The following is a 16,122-nucleotide window of genomic DNA, read 5'->3' as shown; positions in this document are numbered from 1 at the left end:
CGCGTCATTGCGTCAACAGGACGACGCCGGAAACACAAGAGTGCTGTTCCTTTCCTTGTACTTCGACTAGATAAATAAAATAAAATAAAGTAAAATAAAATAAATGACTCGCTGTAACTTCTCTTCAAAACATCATCTTTTTAAATTTGTCGGAACAAAAATGAAGTGTAAAGGTAAAGAATAATTATGTATTTGTTTAGTCTTAATATGTTATAATACCTAAAGTATAGAGACTTAAATAATTTAATTTAAAATGACTTCAATTAATGAAAAATAGGAACCCCACATCTTCTGATTGCCACAGGGAATCATCTGTCTCCATCTCATCCTATCCCTAACATCATCATCATCCATCTGCGTGTCCTTCTTCACTACATCTATTAAACTTCTATGTAGTCTTCCTCTTTCCTTCCTGCCCACTAGGTCCATCTTCAACATTACGTGTTCTCTATATCATTATTCCTCCTCTAATCATGCCCATCTATTTTCACCTTCATCTATTGTAGGCACTGCGATTCTGCACACCATCTTCACTCTTGAATATTGGTGCAGGTAAACAATCTGGGTAAAAAGTCCACTGCTCATCTCCAACAGGTATAGAGAAACCATCTATACTAGCCACTTTTCACTCTTCCTCACCACACCTGCCCTCACTTTCTCCTTCCGAATCCCTTGCACTTCCTGATTCACCAACTGTCCTCCTGTCCTTCATGCATCCTCCCTCACCCACTCATTTTTCACATTAATCAGCTCCTCAAAGTACTCCTTCCACCTTCCAAGCCCCCTTTACTTGTTAGTACATTTCTGTCTTTATCATTAATCACCCTGAACTGCTGCACATCCTTTCAAGGTTGAGGGCTCTGCCTAGCTGATAGAAGAAGTCTTTTTCTCCTTTCTCAATGTCCATTCTCAGATGCATCTCACTATAAGCCTTTTCCTTTGCTGTAGACCTTGCTTAACAGTACTCATATCTACATTCTTTATTTCCCTTACTATATTACCTTGTCTTTGCTAACTTCCTTTGAATGCTTTCCCGTATTTTTTCATTTCGACATTAAGTATGAAATATGTTCTTGTCAGTTTCCCTCACCACTACAGCTGTACTTTCCCAGTCATCTGATGACTCCTCACTATTACCATGAGCTGGCCTCAACTCTTCCCTGAACTCTGCACAGCATTCTTCCTTCCTCAACCTCCACCATTCAGTAATTATCTCTGCCTTCAATTGCTTCCTCTTTTTGATGTCCAGACTCATCTTACAGACTACCATCTAATACTGCCCAGTTCCATTCTCCCCTGAAACCACTGAGCAGGTTCCTGTCTCTTTCAGATTACACCTTCAACATGTTTGCTTGCTCCATTCTTATGCCACCCTCTTCTCGACCCACTACCATCAGTGCTTTCACATTTCTTTCCTTAACCCAAAACCTCTGACCAACTTTTAACCTACATATCCATTGAACGCTGCTTCAGTTGCCACTCTCCACCACTTCATCCAACTTAATCCAGGATTCCTCATTCTTTTCTAACTGGCATCCAACCTGTTGAACATATGAACTGAAAACATTCAACATCGCTATATCAAAAGATCGAAAGCCTGCATTTCTTGATTTTTTTCTTATTTTATTGCCGTATATATGTCTTTGGCTATACATTTGATTGGTCTGAATGTATAAACCTTTATCAACACTCTTTACTTTTACATGTATAATTCTATTAAAGCTATAAGTTAAGAGACTAAAGCTTAAAGCCTTAAGAAACTAATTTCTGCACAGTGATTCACTTGCATTCGTACGTCAAGAACCGCAAGCAGACATTAATCACAATTACAGCACAGATGTCATTTCTTAAAATCTAGATATAAGATATAAAGCCACTTTGGCCTGCTAAGATGGCTCAAAGGGTGGTGGAAATTATGTGAGGCACAGGAGGAAGAATAAGATGAAGAACAGTCATTCCCAAAAAATATTCAAGCATTTATATTATCATATTTTTGTGCACGAATTGATAACCCATATAAAAAGAAACAGCAGAAGTGTGAAGTAGGTGATTTTCTTTTCTCACAATTATGTACTCATTAAAGTGTTTCACATTTTTCCCAGACTCCAGTTTTATGGTTTCTAATTTTTTATAATTATGTTAGATGAGAATAAAACTGGTTTCTCAGCAGATCCTCTGTTGCCACAATGATGTCTTGGTAAATAAAAGGGAAGCTGAGGAGTGGATGGCAGTATGTGTGTGCGTGTGTGTTAGGAGGGATCTATTTTTTATTCAAATTTTTTTTTTTACATGCAAGATGGCCACACGAGGCCGGAAAGACTTGAGTTACATGTTTTGAAAGCTGTTTACATTTTTCGTCCTAGGCGTATTGTGCAATGTACCATGTGTGGTGTGATTATTCTCAATGGTTCCCTGTGTGATCTGACAACACTCCGTGGTTTTGAGAACGTGCAAAACTGTGTTGATGAGTTAGTAAGATTTGCCAGAAGTTGTGTGAATTTACTTGTTTAGAGTTTTGACAAAAGGAGGCAAGGTTTCAAAGTGTAAAATGAGCCTGAGCAACCGTTTACAGCTGCTCAAGATGGCAATGACTCCCATGCAGAGAATGTGGAGCTCATGTACTAAGGAAATCCTTAACAATGTAGTTTGTCTGGGTCTAACAGGTACAACCAGGGTGTCAGTGTTAAAATAATCCAAGGCCTGGATTCACAAATATTCAGACCATGCCTAAAAAATATTAGGCATGAGTTACATCTTCAGAGACATTTAGGTACATTTATCCTATACATTGTGTGCACATTTGCACTTACACTTTAAAAACAGAGGGTAAAATAAGATGCATAGCTAAAAATAAAAGGTTAAAGGTATATTTAAAATGTTACAGAAAGAGGGAGTCCCGTATAATAATAACCTATACACTCCATAGTGTAGAGTTTTACACATTCACCCAACAAGCAAAAGGTCCCTGTTTCAACCCATCTGATGTTGTGTCAAGAAGGGCCTGACAAATCAGAAATCTGGTGCTACTCGCTGTAATGACCCCTTGCAAATATGGGGGCAGCTGGGCCACCTTTAAAAGTACACAACAAATTCAAGAACAAACAAGCAACTTTAAACCACAAGAATATCCACACCACCTATAACAAACTACACAAGTCGAAAAAATGACATTTTTTTTGTTCCAAAGAGTCATATGGGGGCTCTTCCCATTGTTTGACTTGCACAGGCCCATTCGCTCCAAAAATCAGTGTCCTCCTGAGTCACACTACTGAGATTACTTCCTAGTCACTAAGCTACTATTAATCAAATAAGTAACATGAGCTTGGTTTTTACTGTAATAGCTTATCAATGATTTAGATCTCCTTCATTACCAAACTGAAGGATTTAATTTTACTAAAATTATTCTTTTTGCTTCTCTCTTTATGAGTTGCCACAGTGCCTGCCTCCAAAACTATGCCAGTAGAATTCAGCTGAGGGGGTGCACTGACCTTTTTGGATGGGCCTGGACCCCTGGGGCCCATAACACCAGGGACTAAAAGTTTTAAGTCATTGAGGAGGTGTGGCTGACCCAGTTCTGGCCCGAGGGCCAGAATCGACCCAGCAGAATGGAAGGTGAAAACAACACACCTAGGAATAAAATCTACCCAGGGCATTATGTAGTTCTAATTACAATTATGTAGTCAATAAGGTTGTTGAATTAACTGAAAGCCACAAATCTACCAGAGTATTATTAATTTCACACCTCCACTTTTACCTGCTTCCATAAAGAAAATGTTTGACAACATGAATCAATCAACAAATCTTAAATTGTAATGACTTTCTTGTCCTAATCATTGCATGAGTGGTGAATGATGCTCCTAATTTAAAAAGTATAACCCAATTGTTTCATTCAAAGTGCAAACATTTTATTTCTTTTCCAGAAGGAAAAAACAATTGTTAGAGCCTCATCCTTGTCTACCCAGCTAGCATTAAACTTTGTCTTTCTGCCATGTTCTCCTCTACACCCCTAAAAGCTATCCACTGTACGATGTTTGCTGTAGGCTGAGATATGAATAACAAGTTAGTCTCGATTTCCAGGGAAATTCTTAATTTAAAAAAATCTTTATTACTATAATTAGAATAAAACTCCTTGCCACACACATACTTGAAATTTCATACTAGGCATGAGAAATACATTGGGTGTGGACAGAACCACACGATATAATATTTAAATACATTAGACAGCTTGCATTGTTCAGCTTTGTGAGGCTGCCAGATGTGTGCCATTTAGCCCCAGGGGGATGAGTGATTATGAGGCTCTCTGCAATCTCAAAATGTCTGCTGTGAGAAAACACTATTTAAATTTACAAACGGATGGTAGCAGACAGACAAATAAATATGCAACAACTCAGCAAACTCCACTGTCATGTTATACTAATACAATGCAGAATTATGACTTGCATGAATACATGTAACATGGAACTATTCGCTACTTTTGCTCTCTGCGGGTTTTGAGTCTTTGAACCCGGAGCAGCAAATGGAGTTTCCCGCATGCACTTGACAGCACCGCCGCATCTCCGCGATCTCCTTCTCGCACAGGCTTTCCACGTACTTATTAGCTGCAGGGGGGAGATAGAGTTAGGCAACAGTTCAGGTTCACTTCACCAACATATAATTGCGTCAAAGTGAGCGCTTAAAGCACCTTGTAAACACTTCTGAATTGCACATGCTTGCTTTTGGCACGGATCCTTCTGTGGCATTTCTGAAAGAGAACACGACATTCTTTGTTGTGAGCAAATGCAAAGAGGACTTAACATAAGAAAGAACCCAAGAAATGACTCCCACCTTTATCACTTTTAAGTAGTTGTCATGGACCTAATAATTAGTCTCAAAAAGCTAACTAATGTTAGCTGCTCATGCTAGTCCCCCCTTGCTAAGCAGTGTTTTGAACATGTGACTCTTCAACAGCCAATCACCTCTTAGGAAGTACAGCAGCGTCATCTCGTGGTCAGAAGCCGCAGTGACCGCGTGACAGGGGTCCAAATGATAAAATCCACACACAGATGGCACTAAATTTTTAAAATCAACACTCATATACTAGTTCTCTATATATTTAAAAATCCTCTTACGAGGCAGTGTTTTGATCATGTGAGTCTTCAACAACCAATCACCTCCTAAGATCAATGACTGTAGAAGTATAACCACGCCATCTCGCGGTGAGAAGTCGTAGTGACCCAGTGACAGAGGGAAAATGATGCAATGGCAGCTGTTTGAATATTGTGAAAAGTTGTGTTTTTTTGGTATAGCTTTAAAAAGGTAAACACGTATGTATTCTGCATTAATTTCAAACACAGTGAAATAAACTTTTTTTTTTAGGTTAATTTAGAGTGTTTTATAGCTTGTGAAAATCAGTGTCTCAGATATTAGATTATTTTCACAAGTTTGATTAAATTAATGTTATTACAGCATGAATACTGTTCATCTCCTGGGCATGCCACGTGCAATCGCAATTATGGGGGAAGGCTGCTGACTTGGCACTTGTCCAGACAGCGATCAATGACGCTGTTCACAAAGGGAGAAAGGCAGAGAAAGTCATTGGTGAAAAGGAATGGGCTGAGCGTGGTGCCAGTGCATCAAGAGCAAACACTGACTTTTCCTAAATCAGAGATGAACCAGATTTACTTTTTAGTTTTGGAAATCAAAGTCCTAGAGCGTGGAGGAAGAGTGGAGAGGCACAGAATCCAAGGTCTGTGATGTGGTTGGTTCACCATGTTTTATAAAGTGCAATGTCAGTGCAGCTGTCTACCAAGAGCTTATAGAGCACTTCATACTTCCACCTGCTGATAAACCTTATTTCCTTTTTCAGCAGGACTTAGATCCTGCCCAGAGTCTCAAAACTACTACCAGATTTGCTGCCTGGGTTATTAATGTGCTTAATTGGCCAGTCAACTTGCCAGAACTGAATCCGGTAGAGTGGGGGTGGGTAATTGCCCAGCCCTGCCACAGAGAGGCTGTGCAGGGTATTGTCAAGCTGAGAAACACCCAACACAAAAATAAACACGAGCTGAAGGTGGCTATTAAAGCAATGGCTTAAATAACTCCTCAGGAGTGCTGCAGGCTGATCGGCTGCATCACGCTGCTCTGCAATCATGCAGCAGTTCACGGTAAAGGAGCCCAGACTAAGTATTGAGTGTACAGATGAACATACTTTTGATAAGTTGGATATTTCTGTATTGTAAATCTTTGTTTCATTAATATAAGACAATATCTCAAATAAGAATTTGAGAAATTGGCTTCTGATTTCCATGAGCTCCAAGTCATAATCTTTAAAATTAGAACAAAATAGAATATGTAATTTTACTTAAAATGAATATAGGAAATTATAAAGGTTACCTTTAATATGAATTCTATCTATATGTTCTAAGTTCTGCATGATTCATTTAAGCTTCATCTGGATTGGACAGACTACTGTAAATTATGTGTTAGTATTCTTAGTATTTTTTTCCTTTGGAAAGATGTTTGATTAAAGGTGGCTTGTTGGTCCATGAAAGAAGTTTATTACAATTCATTTATTAAACTTGTATTGATAAAGATGAGAAAACAAAGACGTCATATTTACAGCCATGTCCTGGTGCTAGTCATACTGCTATGATGAGTAGCTACACTTCTGTAGTGTTACAAGATAGTTTCATTAATAGGAAAAAAGGGCCTATCCAAATATAAATTAGACACAGAATGTCTCATAAAATGTGAACTACATCCTAAAACAACACTGACAAATTAAATGGTAATTACCAAGCACAGCATATTCAGGTCTGTTTCTCTGTGTGAACTAATTCTGGATGATAAGAAGATCGTCTCATAAATATGCACCTCCATCGCCAGAGTAGCAAATGTGAAAGTAAAAAAACAAAAACACCAGAAATAAAAACTGTAAAAAAGATAAACTTCTCGCTGTGTTTCTGATGTGGTCGTCCAACCCCCTCTCCACAGTGGTTGTTTCAAACGCCTAGGTGAAAGCAAAAGAAGATACAAGTTAGGCTGCAGCATGCACAGACAGGTTGCGCATGTGCCTCATTTCTCTCTTCTACCTTTGGTCTTTGCCTTGACAATGAACTGCTTGCTTTTCTTTTCCAGTGTATTGGATGCAGTGCAGGTGTAGGTCCCTGGGAGCAGCGAGGAGGAGGTAACAGTTGCTTCATTCTCCACCCTCTCCTGCATGGGAACGGAAGATTGCCAGCTGTATATTGGGGTGGGGTTTCCTGTTGCAGTGCAGTTTAATATGATCTCACCCCCCAGTATAGAATCCAAAATCTCTGGTTCAGGACTCAGGAATGTCGGGGGAACTAAAGAGAAAGTTACACATATCATTTCTCACTGTATCGAGCATGCAGGAACTTGCTTTAAGAATGAGAAGAGCTTAGTGACTCACAATAAACAGAAGCATTGAGAGGTTCTGAGGAAACAGTGGGAGGTGGCTGTGGTCCCTCTGGCCCAAGCTCCAGCTCTGCAACACACTTATACTGCACTCCGTTCTCAGCTTTAGTTGGTGTGATAACAAGGATAGAGGATACTTGGACAGGTGAGGAAGAGGTGAGATCAGAGAAGGAGTGGTTATAAACCTCAGTCTGCCCTCTGTACCACCTCAGGCTGAGATACTGAACGGGAGCAATATTCTGAACTTCGCAGAGCAGCTGGTACTCTTTCCCTGCCACCATGGGGCCGGTGTGGTTCACCTGTCTGATGGAGACACTGTCTGGAGTTTCTAAATGAATAACACACAGGGTTCAGGTCAATCAAAAAAGGGCTCGGTTGAGAAATCAATCTTAACAACAGCTTTTAAACAACTCACTGTAGAGCACGAGGTTGAGCTTCTCCTCGCATTGTTTCGGAGCTGTGAAAAACACCCCATAACAGATGGGCTCCTCTATCCAGTCAATGAGACTGTCCACCTTCCACTGGACAGACCGGTCCTCTTGTGTATGTGAAGCACTGATGGCTGACTCCCAGCCCAGGACACGGACAGGGCGTGCAGCCTCGCAGCTGACAGACACTGACTCCCCAAAGCCCACCACGACCCTGGACGGCTTGAGGATTAGGGAGCAGCCTTCACCTGACACTAAGATACACAGCAGTGATATCTCTCACTGTTTTTCTGTCATCATCATCACAATGCATATTCATATTTACATGAAAAAGCCGTAACTACTTGCACATTATGTAACCCTGTTACAACACACTCACAAGTAATCAAGCAGGAATTGTCTAATACTTTCAAAGTTTACAAGTGTGCATTGCTAATAGGGGATTTATAGCTATACTACTAATAAGTCACATGTGCTATGACAGCAGAATTAAACTGACCTACTTACAGGGCGTCACCCACATTATATCTTGGCTGCAACCTAATAAGCATCCAGCATGCAACCACACATCTTATTCTTTAGGGCCTTTCATCACTTGAGTAAATAACAGTCTTGGCATGAAGACAAATATTTTTGTCAGCACAAAACTGGCTGCTCTAATTCTTCGAGCTCGCCTTTAGATTTATTTCACAGAAGTTACTGATCATTCTAACCCGGATTTACTTACTAGCATTTCCATAAGACCAAACGTCATCTACAACCCAAAGAAGTGAAAAGAAACACCTCTGCGACAAAATCTTACCTGAACAAAATGTGCAAAGCAAAAGAATCCATGTGAGAAAGTTGTTTCCCATGTTATTTTCTGCACCGAGCTGTGGATTAACAGACTAGAGAAAGAGAACTCCAACTTGAAAGACCTTGGCAACCCTGCAGGGAATTATGTTGGAACAAAAGTTCCCTCCCAGCTGACTTTGGGGGGCGATGGAGGGGGTGAAAGGGAAAGAGGGAAATGTAACAGGTTGCAGGCCTCTGAAAAACAGCATAACACTTACTGCACTGCAGTAATCTTAGAAGCAAGTATGCAGGATATTAAAAGCCTGCAGAGACATCGAAGTATATGCAGAACTAAAATGCCACTAATATAGGATGAATACATCTGTCTAGTTCCTCCACCCCCTACCCCTATTTTCCAACATCCAGCTTGAAATCTGAGTAGAATAAAATGTAAACACCAAACTTTCATTCCTTAATTTTTGAGTCATGTGAGTCTCCTAGAACACAGAGGTGAAAGCATATCAACCTGACCCACATTTTCTCTTTCCTTTCAGTGTCACTCTCTGTGAAGAAACGCTTGTTTTCCCTTCGTCTTGCATGCTTGCCTCCTATTGCTCCTGACCTCCATGCTTTGTGAAATCCCAGCAGGCAGCAGTGCTGGTCTTGTGCAGGATGTAGCTTGTAAGACTCCCAACTGTGACCAGAATGCTACGCAGCCTATCAGCTTTGACCACAACTGCAGTGCAAGGGAGCGAGTAATCGAACGCTTTATGGTGTATTTATGGACAGCACAGCTGGGAATCTCAACTTACACATTGCAGTATGAGCTCAGTTCACTTGCAGCTTTGAATATGCTCTTCCCTCTAAAAGTTCTCTATCGAAACACGTTAATGTTGTGCGTTTGCTCATTTGAAAAATCTTGTTTTTTTTTTCTTTAAGTCCATGACTAATTGAGCACTGGTGGCTGTGCCAGGTTGTTAGGGCAACACAGAGCATACAGAAACAGTATTTGAACAGTGACAGAGAAGGAAAAAAACATGGTTTCATAAGAAATATGTTTATATTGGCAACAGTAGTCTGGATCACAAATGATCTTCTTTACATTCACTTTTTAAAGAACTAATTAGTATGGCAGAGTGAACATTGTAAAATGTAGCCAGACTCAAAGACCGAGAGTGAGAAAGAAAACTGGTTTGACTTTGCCTCGTCTCCTGAATTGTTTAATTCAGGATTTACAATCACACACATGTAGTTTCTTAAAAACATGTCACTGGTACAATTAGACAAACTCTGGTAAAATGCAGACTCAGTAAAACAACTGTTGTGTCATGTGAAAAGTTGGCGCAATACTTGATAAACTCTATCAGTCTATTCAGTGCAAAAATTATGAAGCGATCCGAAAGACTTACCAGTGCATACAGAAATCGAATTTTACAAAAAAGGAGAAAGAAATATGAATAATTTATGCATATCCTAAAAATGAATACTTAAAAAAAGTAATTACTACATTGTGCTCTCAAGTAATTCCATAAAAAGTACTTCCAAAGCATTTACATGTTTAGATGAGTAGAAACAAAATGAATATATAAAATGCTGACATAGAATTGCTAATTTTGCTTTAAAAAAATGAGTTTTATGCAAATATTTAATGTACTTCTTGATGAATTGTTATTTTTTTTAAAGACACACAAGAGGTCTACAATTCAGATGAGGCAACAATTGCTGTTAAATAGTACCTAATTATCAAGTCATATGAACAATAAAAACAATATTTTTTAACACAATTACTAGATGAGAAATATAACCCAAAAGCACAACCGCACAAAAAGCTGAGAAATCCACTCTGACCATATATAGCTGTATCAACGTATTACAGCAATTGTGTCCAAAATATATGCTCTGTTTAATTCCTCTGATACGACCTTTGTCTTCATTTGTAGTTTTGCATGGACAGGATATAGTGGCTTCATCGGAGCTTTGCTGCAGCACGAAGCTGATAATCAGCACAGAACAAACCATACAGTATGTGTGAAAGCCATAAAACCAAAATGATGAGCTAGAAAAAGAGCGCCTGTTAGGTGTTAATTCCCCTGAGTCCAACATCAGCTTGATTCATTAAGTTTATGTGCATTCAAGTAACCATCTCGACATCAGCTACAGACTTGTGAAAATGTGCAGGAGAGAGGAAAACATCACATCCATATGCAAAAAGGTTTGAATTATCCTGATTAAAACTGAAACAGGAAGTATTTGTGTAGTAAAGATTTCCAAATAAGGCCAGCAAGCACATCATGCTTCCAAAATAAGACTGTAGTGGGGATGAAATCTAATTATTTATCTGTTGCATTTTTATACACAGACTTGTAAAGGTTACTGCAGTGCATTTAAACGCATTTCCTGTATTATATATCTTTGTTAGGGCAGCAATCTTGATTAGTGAGCTTTAGAGATAGCTGACAAGATAATACATTTTTAAAGCCACAGCTTTGAGCAGAAGAACACCCACAGAGCATGCAGAGCAGACATGTCCTTTGTCCATTAAGAGACATGTTACAGAATTTTTGGGTCCAAGCACCAAATAAGATCATTAACAAAAATAAAAATAATAGCCATGCAAATCTGAATTTAAAAAAAAGTCTGCCTTATACTGGTCTTGAGGGAGTTCCTGGTTGATAGCCGCCTTTGTTGAAAGAGAACGTTCCATTAGGTGTCACAAAATATGCACCAGCAATGAGGAGCAAAACTCCGACGGCCACACCCACTCCCACCATGACTCCAAAGGTTGTTCGAGACCCTGTGGGAGATGGGAAATGTTGTTACATTGTTGCTCTCAACTTATCTGCTCAGACTTTCTGCTCTGTCTGTAATAAACCCCACATCCCAAAATAAAAATGAAAACAAAGAACAAAGCGATTAAAATCCCAGCAGTGGTCCCAGGACGACTACCTAATGGAGAATCACAGCACAAAATATTATAGACAATAAGAACGTATAACGAGATACAAAATGTCATGAAGTAACTAATGAGAACTTACTTGGAGCTTCGCTGATATTGAAATATTTGGTCACATTGCCTTGGTTACTATAGGCTGTGCATGTATAGACCCCTGGAAGCTCAAACGGTAGGGTCAGAATTGGCTCAATCACTTCTTCTTTGTCATGCCATTCTTTTGTGAATTTTGGGAATTCCCAGTGGTATGATGGTGGAGGGTTTCCTTTAGCGTTACAATTTAAAGTCATATTTTCACCAACTGTCATTTCCAGAGTCTCATTTCCAGCCTTGGTGTAGGTTGGTGGGTCTGAGGACATGCATGCAAATAAAATACAGACAAATGTGAAATAAATTAGAAAATAAAATACAAGGAAAATCTTCTGATGTTTGATCAAGATCAACTTAAAAACTCACAGAATACAGTCACTCTATGCGACATTGAGCGCATCATGGCAGGACCTTGTTCTCCTGGCCACAAGTTTAGTTTTGCTTCACACCAGATCTCAGCTCCATCATCATCTCTATGAGCAGTCAGAGTGAGGACAGATGACTTACTGACGGGAGATGGACTGGACTCAATAAATGTCTCAGAATTTAAGATCTTATTTCCTTTGTGCCAAAGCACAGAGAGATTTCTTGCTGGTGCAACATTAACAATGTCACACTGTATGGCAAACTTTTCACCTTCTTTCACTGTAGTTGAATTCTGTCTCAATGACACACTGTCTGGCATTTCTGCAAGTAGAAGAAATAAAATGAATTAATGTCATTCACTGTTCAAATACTAAAACACCTTTTCTGGAAATATATGAGACAGTTAAGGCTACTTACTATAAACAGTGACTGGTAAAATCTCTGTACACTGATCACCATCATGGAGATTTACAAAACACATTGGCTCTAACTCCCACACTGGCACAGAGTCAATTTTAAAGTCAAGAAAAGTGACACCCTTGGTATTGTCCAATCCTCCATATGGAGACTCCCAGCCCATTCCTTCAGTCTGGTTAGATAGTGAAGTGCACTTGGCTGATAAGGCGTCTCCAAATTTCACCACAACTCTAGAGGGACTCATTTGTAATGGACAGGAGGCACTTGCAGGGTTTCCTAGAGAAGAAGAAGAAGACTTAAGTTTATGGCAACATTTACTCTGATGTTCTACTAAGCATTACGGTCCTGTTAGTACTCTGGCCTCGTTCAGAGGACTTAAGACTCCGTGCTGAAAAGATGAGCCATTCAATATCTGAACACAAACACTAAACAACTCTCGCCCAATTAGTATTTGAAAGCCAAGCTACTCCAGGATAGCCAGAAAGATTATTGTATTAAAAAATTATCAATTTCATACTCTTCAGCTCTCCAGATGAAAATTTATTGAGGACCTTTTTTAAAATTTCATAAAGATTTGATATTTTGATTTAAAGACTTCTAATCTCTCCTCCATGCCTGCTTCATGCCCTGGGGGATGGGGCTATGGCTCTCTACATCCTCTAGCACACCATTACATGGGGAAATCTTTTGAATACAAGCGCACTGATCCACACAGGTGTGCACACGGGTGTCCACTGTTCATAGACATAAACTACACCTTTATTGGCTGCTATTTCCAAGCACATTGTGCGCTGTCGGTCCTACGTGCTGCACAACAACATTCAATATTTAGTATTTACTGCTGTTTACACTTAGCTAGATTAACGTGATGGTGTTGTGTTTAGTATGTTACTCTGTTTTTTTTGCTTGTTTTCTCTTCTTTTTCTCTCAACAGGTGATCCAGGAGATTTTTTTTCCTCTTCTTTCTCTTTTTAAGTGCCCTCTCTCACTGTCCCTATTCCTTTCTGTTTTTCTTTTCCTTCATCTTTCTTTCTCCCTTTCCTATCCCTCAGTCATGTCTGTCCCGTCTGTAACAACTGAAAATAAAATAAAATAAATAATAACAACAAAGGTTGATCAAACGGACCAATATGGCAAGGCCGTGATGATCCATTTCGCAAAGTAAATCCATTGGGTATCCTTGTTGGTCTTCAGACAACAATTCTGACGGCTAAAGAACCAAATGGGACAGGCAAAAAAAAGGACTTCTAATCTAAAAGGCATATCCCCCCAAGAAAGGAGATCAGGCAGTATCTAAAGCATAACTGGTACCACAAGTTTGTTGCAGAGTTACTTCATCTTACATCATTATACCTCCAGCCGATAAATGAATCCATTTCAGAAGCAAAATATCCACTGGAAACTTTATTCGAGTAATTTAAAGTATTGTCTGGGATCAGTATCAGAGACTAAGATTTAACCAGCCTTACTCAGTGACATGACTCATATTTCTCTTGCAAAGAAGTTGATGACTGATAATAATTCATTGCTTTGTTATGGAAACTGCAAATTTTCCTCCTTATTCCTATGAAGCTTAAAGAAATCTCCTCATAAAATTAGCAAGAAATCTGCCCCTTCTGTAAAGAAACAGATCTCTGAGAAAAGCTGGTCTGTCTAGTAGCGCCATAAATCATGTTTCAAAGTTGTTGTTTTTTTCTGGGTTCACACAAGATAATGAAATATGGAGATGCAAGTTTATGTAGACACATAGAGTACAATTTCTATTCATATCTATTTTTGCTTCACTGAATGTAACCCCCCTCCCTACTTTTGTTTCTGGTAGCACTTTCTTTTCATTTTGTTGGTGGTGACGGGGGTCGGACTTGATTGGATTTGAGGGGTTCTAACTTTTTTTGTTGTTTAGTTTACAGTGGTTGATACAAATGTTACTATAGTTCTTTTTGGTCATTTAGTTTCTCTTTCATACATCTCCAGGAATAACAGCTCAGACACTGACCTGATAAAATACACAAACTTGGGTCAATGATTTACAAGCTGTGTTTAGTCGAGAAGATCTAACAACACAGAGATTAAAACTGAAATTCACGATTATAAGAAACAAATACAAACCCGGTCACGGACAGTAGGACAGCATGTTTATACAGTCCACGAACAGAGCTGATATGTATCAAACAATGGGCGTAGGCTTTCTCCCGAAGATGAGCTCGAAGCTGCAGCGATCAATTCATAAAGACACAATATGGTAGCTTTATGTAACAAAGAAAGAAAACAAGCTCACCTGTACACGCGAGTAATAAACCGAAGAAGAAGAAGGACCACACCATGGTTTCAGCAAACAGGGAAACACGCTCACAAAGAAAAGAAAAATAAATTAGATCCGGCTGAATAAACTTAGTCAAGCACCCGTGTCCCTCCTCCTGCTGCTCCTGTACCCACAAGCTGTGACCAAACCCTAAACCTGTAAGGGAAAAAAAAATCCGAAACCAAAAGTAGTCAAGCAGCAACTATCCCGACAGTCACACGATTACCTCACCAAGCGTCCCGTCTTCTGCTCGCTCTGAAGCGACATTGTGAGTTAAAGGAACAGTTCGAAGTTATTGTTCAACCTCTTACTTAATAAATTAAACATTTGATTTACTTTTGAAGAAAACCTTCAAAAGTTTGCAGTATAGCAACTAGTTTCATTTAACCTTAGCTCAACCTTTAGTTTCAGCTAATTACTCAATTAAACCCCCCTCCTCCAAGACTTCAGCATTTAATCGTCAATTTTAAAGCATGTAAATGATAAATGTGTATGCAGTTTTTATACAACCAAGTCGCAAGGCTTAAAACTTCGTCTTTTCATACTGGGTAGAAATGTCTAATAGCAATATTCCCGACTGCACTTGAAGGCGTCCATACCTGTAAACCTGTTGGATTCTCCCACAGCACCCTCCCGAGGACAGACTCCAACAAAACACTGAAAATTCAGGTGCAGTTGTTTCATGTGCGCCAAATGTTCCCGAAATAAGCAAACAGTTTATGCCTTTTATAGAGATATCAAATCTGTGTGCAGGACAGAGCAGAGTTTTTCCATATGCCTTGTATCTGTGCAGCAGGCTGAGACAAAACTATATTGTGCTCCTACTGATTTAAATACAATGGTATGCTTATATGGTTAGGTTACTGAGTTTGTATCTAGGCCTACAATTTTCCTTTCGATTTTAATTTTGCTCATAACAACAACCAAAGAAAACAGCTATTCTGAATTACTGGCAAAGAGGTTTACAACCTTGTATATTTTATGTTCCTTTATTACACTAATAACTGCTGTTTACATGCATATGAATAGCAACAAGATGTTTAATAAGAAAATACACTTTTGCCTAAGTGACAAATATTTACAGCACATACAAACAAATACAAATATGTTATAAAGTTCTCCTCAGCCTTCACACGAAGAACTTGAACTCCATTAACCCTTCAATAATTCGGATTATTAACACATCAGTGTGCGGTTTATTTTCAACAATAAGTTATTCAGGCTTTACTGTTTCTCATAAATAAATATAAACTTTTGGATTTACATCAAATATTAAACTGAATATACAGAGACATTCAATACGACATATATGGAAGACTGAAGTTAAATAATAAAACTGCGGTGCGCACTGCTGGCAGGACAGGTGATAAGGAAAGGCA

At 39.1% G+C, this 16,122-nt stretch overlaps 2 protein-coding genes across 5 annotated transcripts; both read right to left on the bottom strand.

Moving 5' to 3' along the window:
- Positions 1-3,819: 3,819 nt before the first annotated feature.
- On the bottom strand, positions 3,820-5,110 carry cmc4 (C-x(9)-C motif containing 4 homolog (S. cerevisiae)). 2 transcript variants are annotated; one of them, XM_076883596.1, is made up of 3 exons: positions 4,956-5,110; positions 4,682-4,741; positions 3,820-4,598 (listed from the first exon to the last, which is right to left on the bottom strand). In XM_076883596.1, exons 1-3 carry the CDS (start codon positions 5,071-5,073, stop codon positions 4,462-4,464), a joined length of 315 nt encoding a protein of 104 aa, XP_076739711.1. In that variant the 5' UTR covers positions 5,074-5,110; the 3' UTR covers positions 3,820-4,461. The 2 variants fall into 2 exon arrangements, with proteins under 2 accessions (XP_076739711.1, XP_004552199.1); XM_004552142.5 differs by lacking the exon at positions 4,956-5,110 and adding an exon at positions 4,825-4,939 and having other exon boundaries at positions 3,825-4,598.
- A 1,403-nt stretch (positions 5,111-6,513) lies between these two features.
- LOC101467188 (cell adhesion molecule 3) lies at positions 6,514-15,017 on the bottom strand. 3 transcript variants are annotated; one of them, XM_076883304.1, is made up of 10 exons: positions 14,720-15,017; positions 12,442-12,717; positions 12,025-12,345; positions 11,654-11,917; positions 9,154-11,412; positions 8,647-8,813; positions 7,832-8,098; positions 7,412-7,744; positions 7,071-7,325; positions 6,514-6,988 (listed from the first exon to the last, which is right to left on the bottom strand). In XM_076883304.1, the coding sequence occupies exons 6-10, from the start codon at positions 8,696-8,698 to the stop codon at positions 6,981-6,983; spliced, it is 915 nt and encodes a 304-aa protein (XP_076739419.1). In that variant the 5' UTR covers positions 8,699-8,813; positions 9,154-11,412; positions 11,654-11,917; positions 12,025-12,345; positions 12,442-12,717; positions 14,720-15,017; the 3' UTR covers positions 6,514-6,980. The 3 variants fall into 3 exon arrangements, with proteins under 3 accessions (XP_076739419.1, XP_004552195.3, XP_004552196.3); XM_004552138.5 differs by lacking the exons at positions 6,514-6,988; positions 7,071-7,325; positions 7,412-7,744; positions 7,832-8,098; positions 8,647-8,813 and having other exon boundaries at positions 9,657-11,412; positions 14,720-14,999; XM_004552139.5 differs by lacking the exons at positions 6,514-6,988; positions 7,071-7,325; positions 7,412-7,744; ... (1 more) ...; positions 8,647-8,813; positions 14,720-15,017 and adding an exon at positions 14,551-14,672 and having other exon boundaries at positions 9,657-11,412.
- Positions 15,018-16,122: the final 1,105 nt, after the last annotated feature.

The sequence above is a fragment of the Maylandia zebra genome, linkage group LG4, assembly GCF_041146795.1.
Source record: "Maylandia zebra isolate NMK-2024a linkage group LG4, Mzebra_GT3a, whole genome shotgun sequence".
NCBI classification, from domain to species: domain Eukaryota; kingdom Metazoa; phylum Chordata; class Actinopteri; order Cichliformes; family Cichlidae; genus Maylandia; species Maylandia zebra.
The sequence above is the reverse complement of the archived record's forward strand: the minus strand, read 5'-3'. Positions and strand labels throughout refer to the sequence as shown.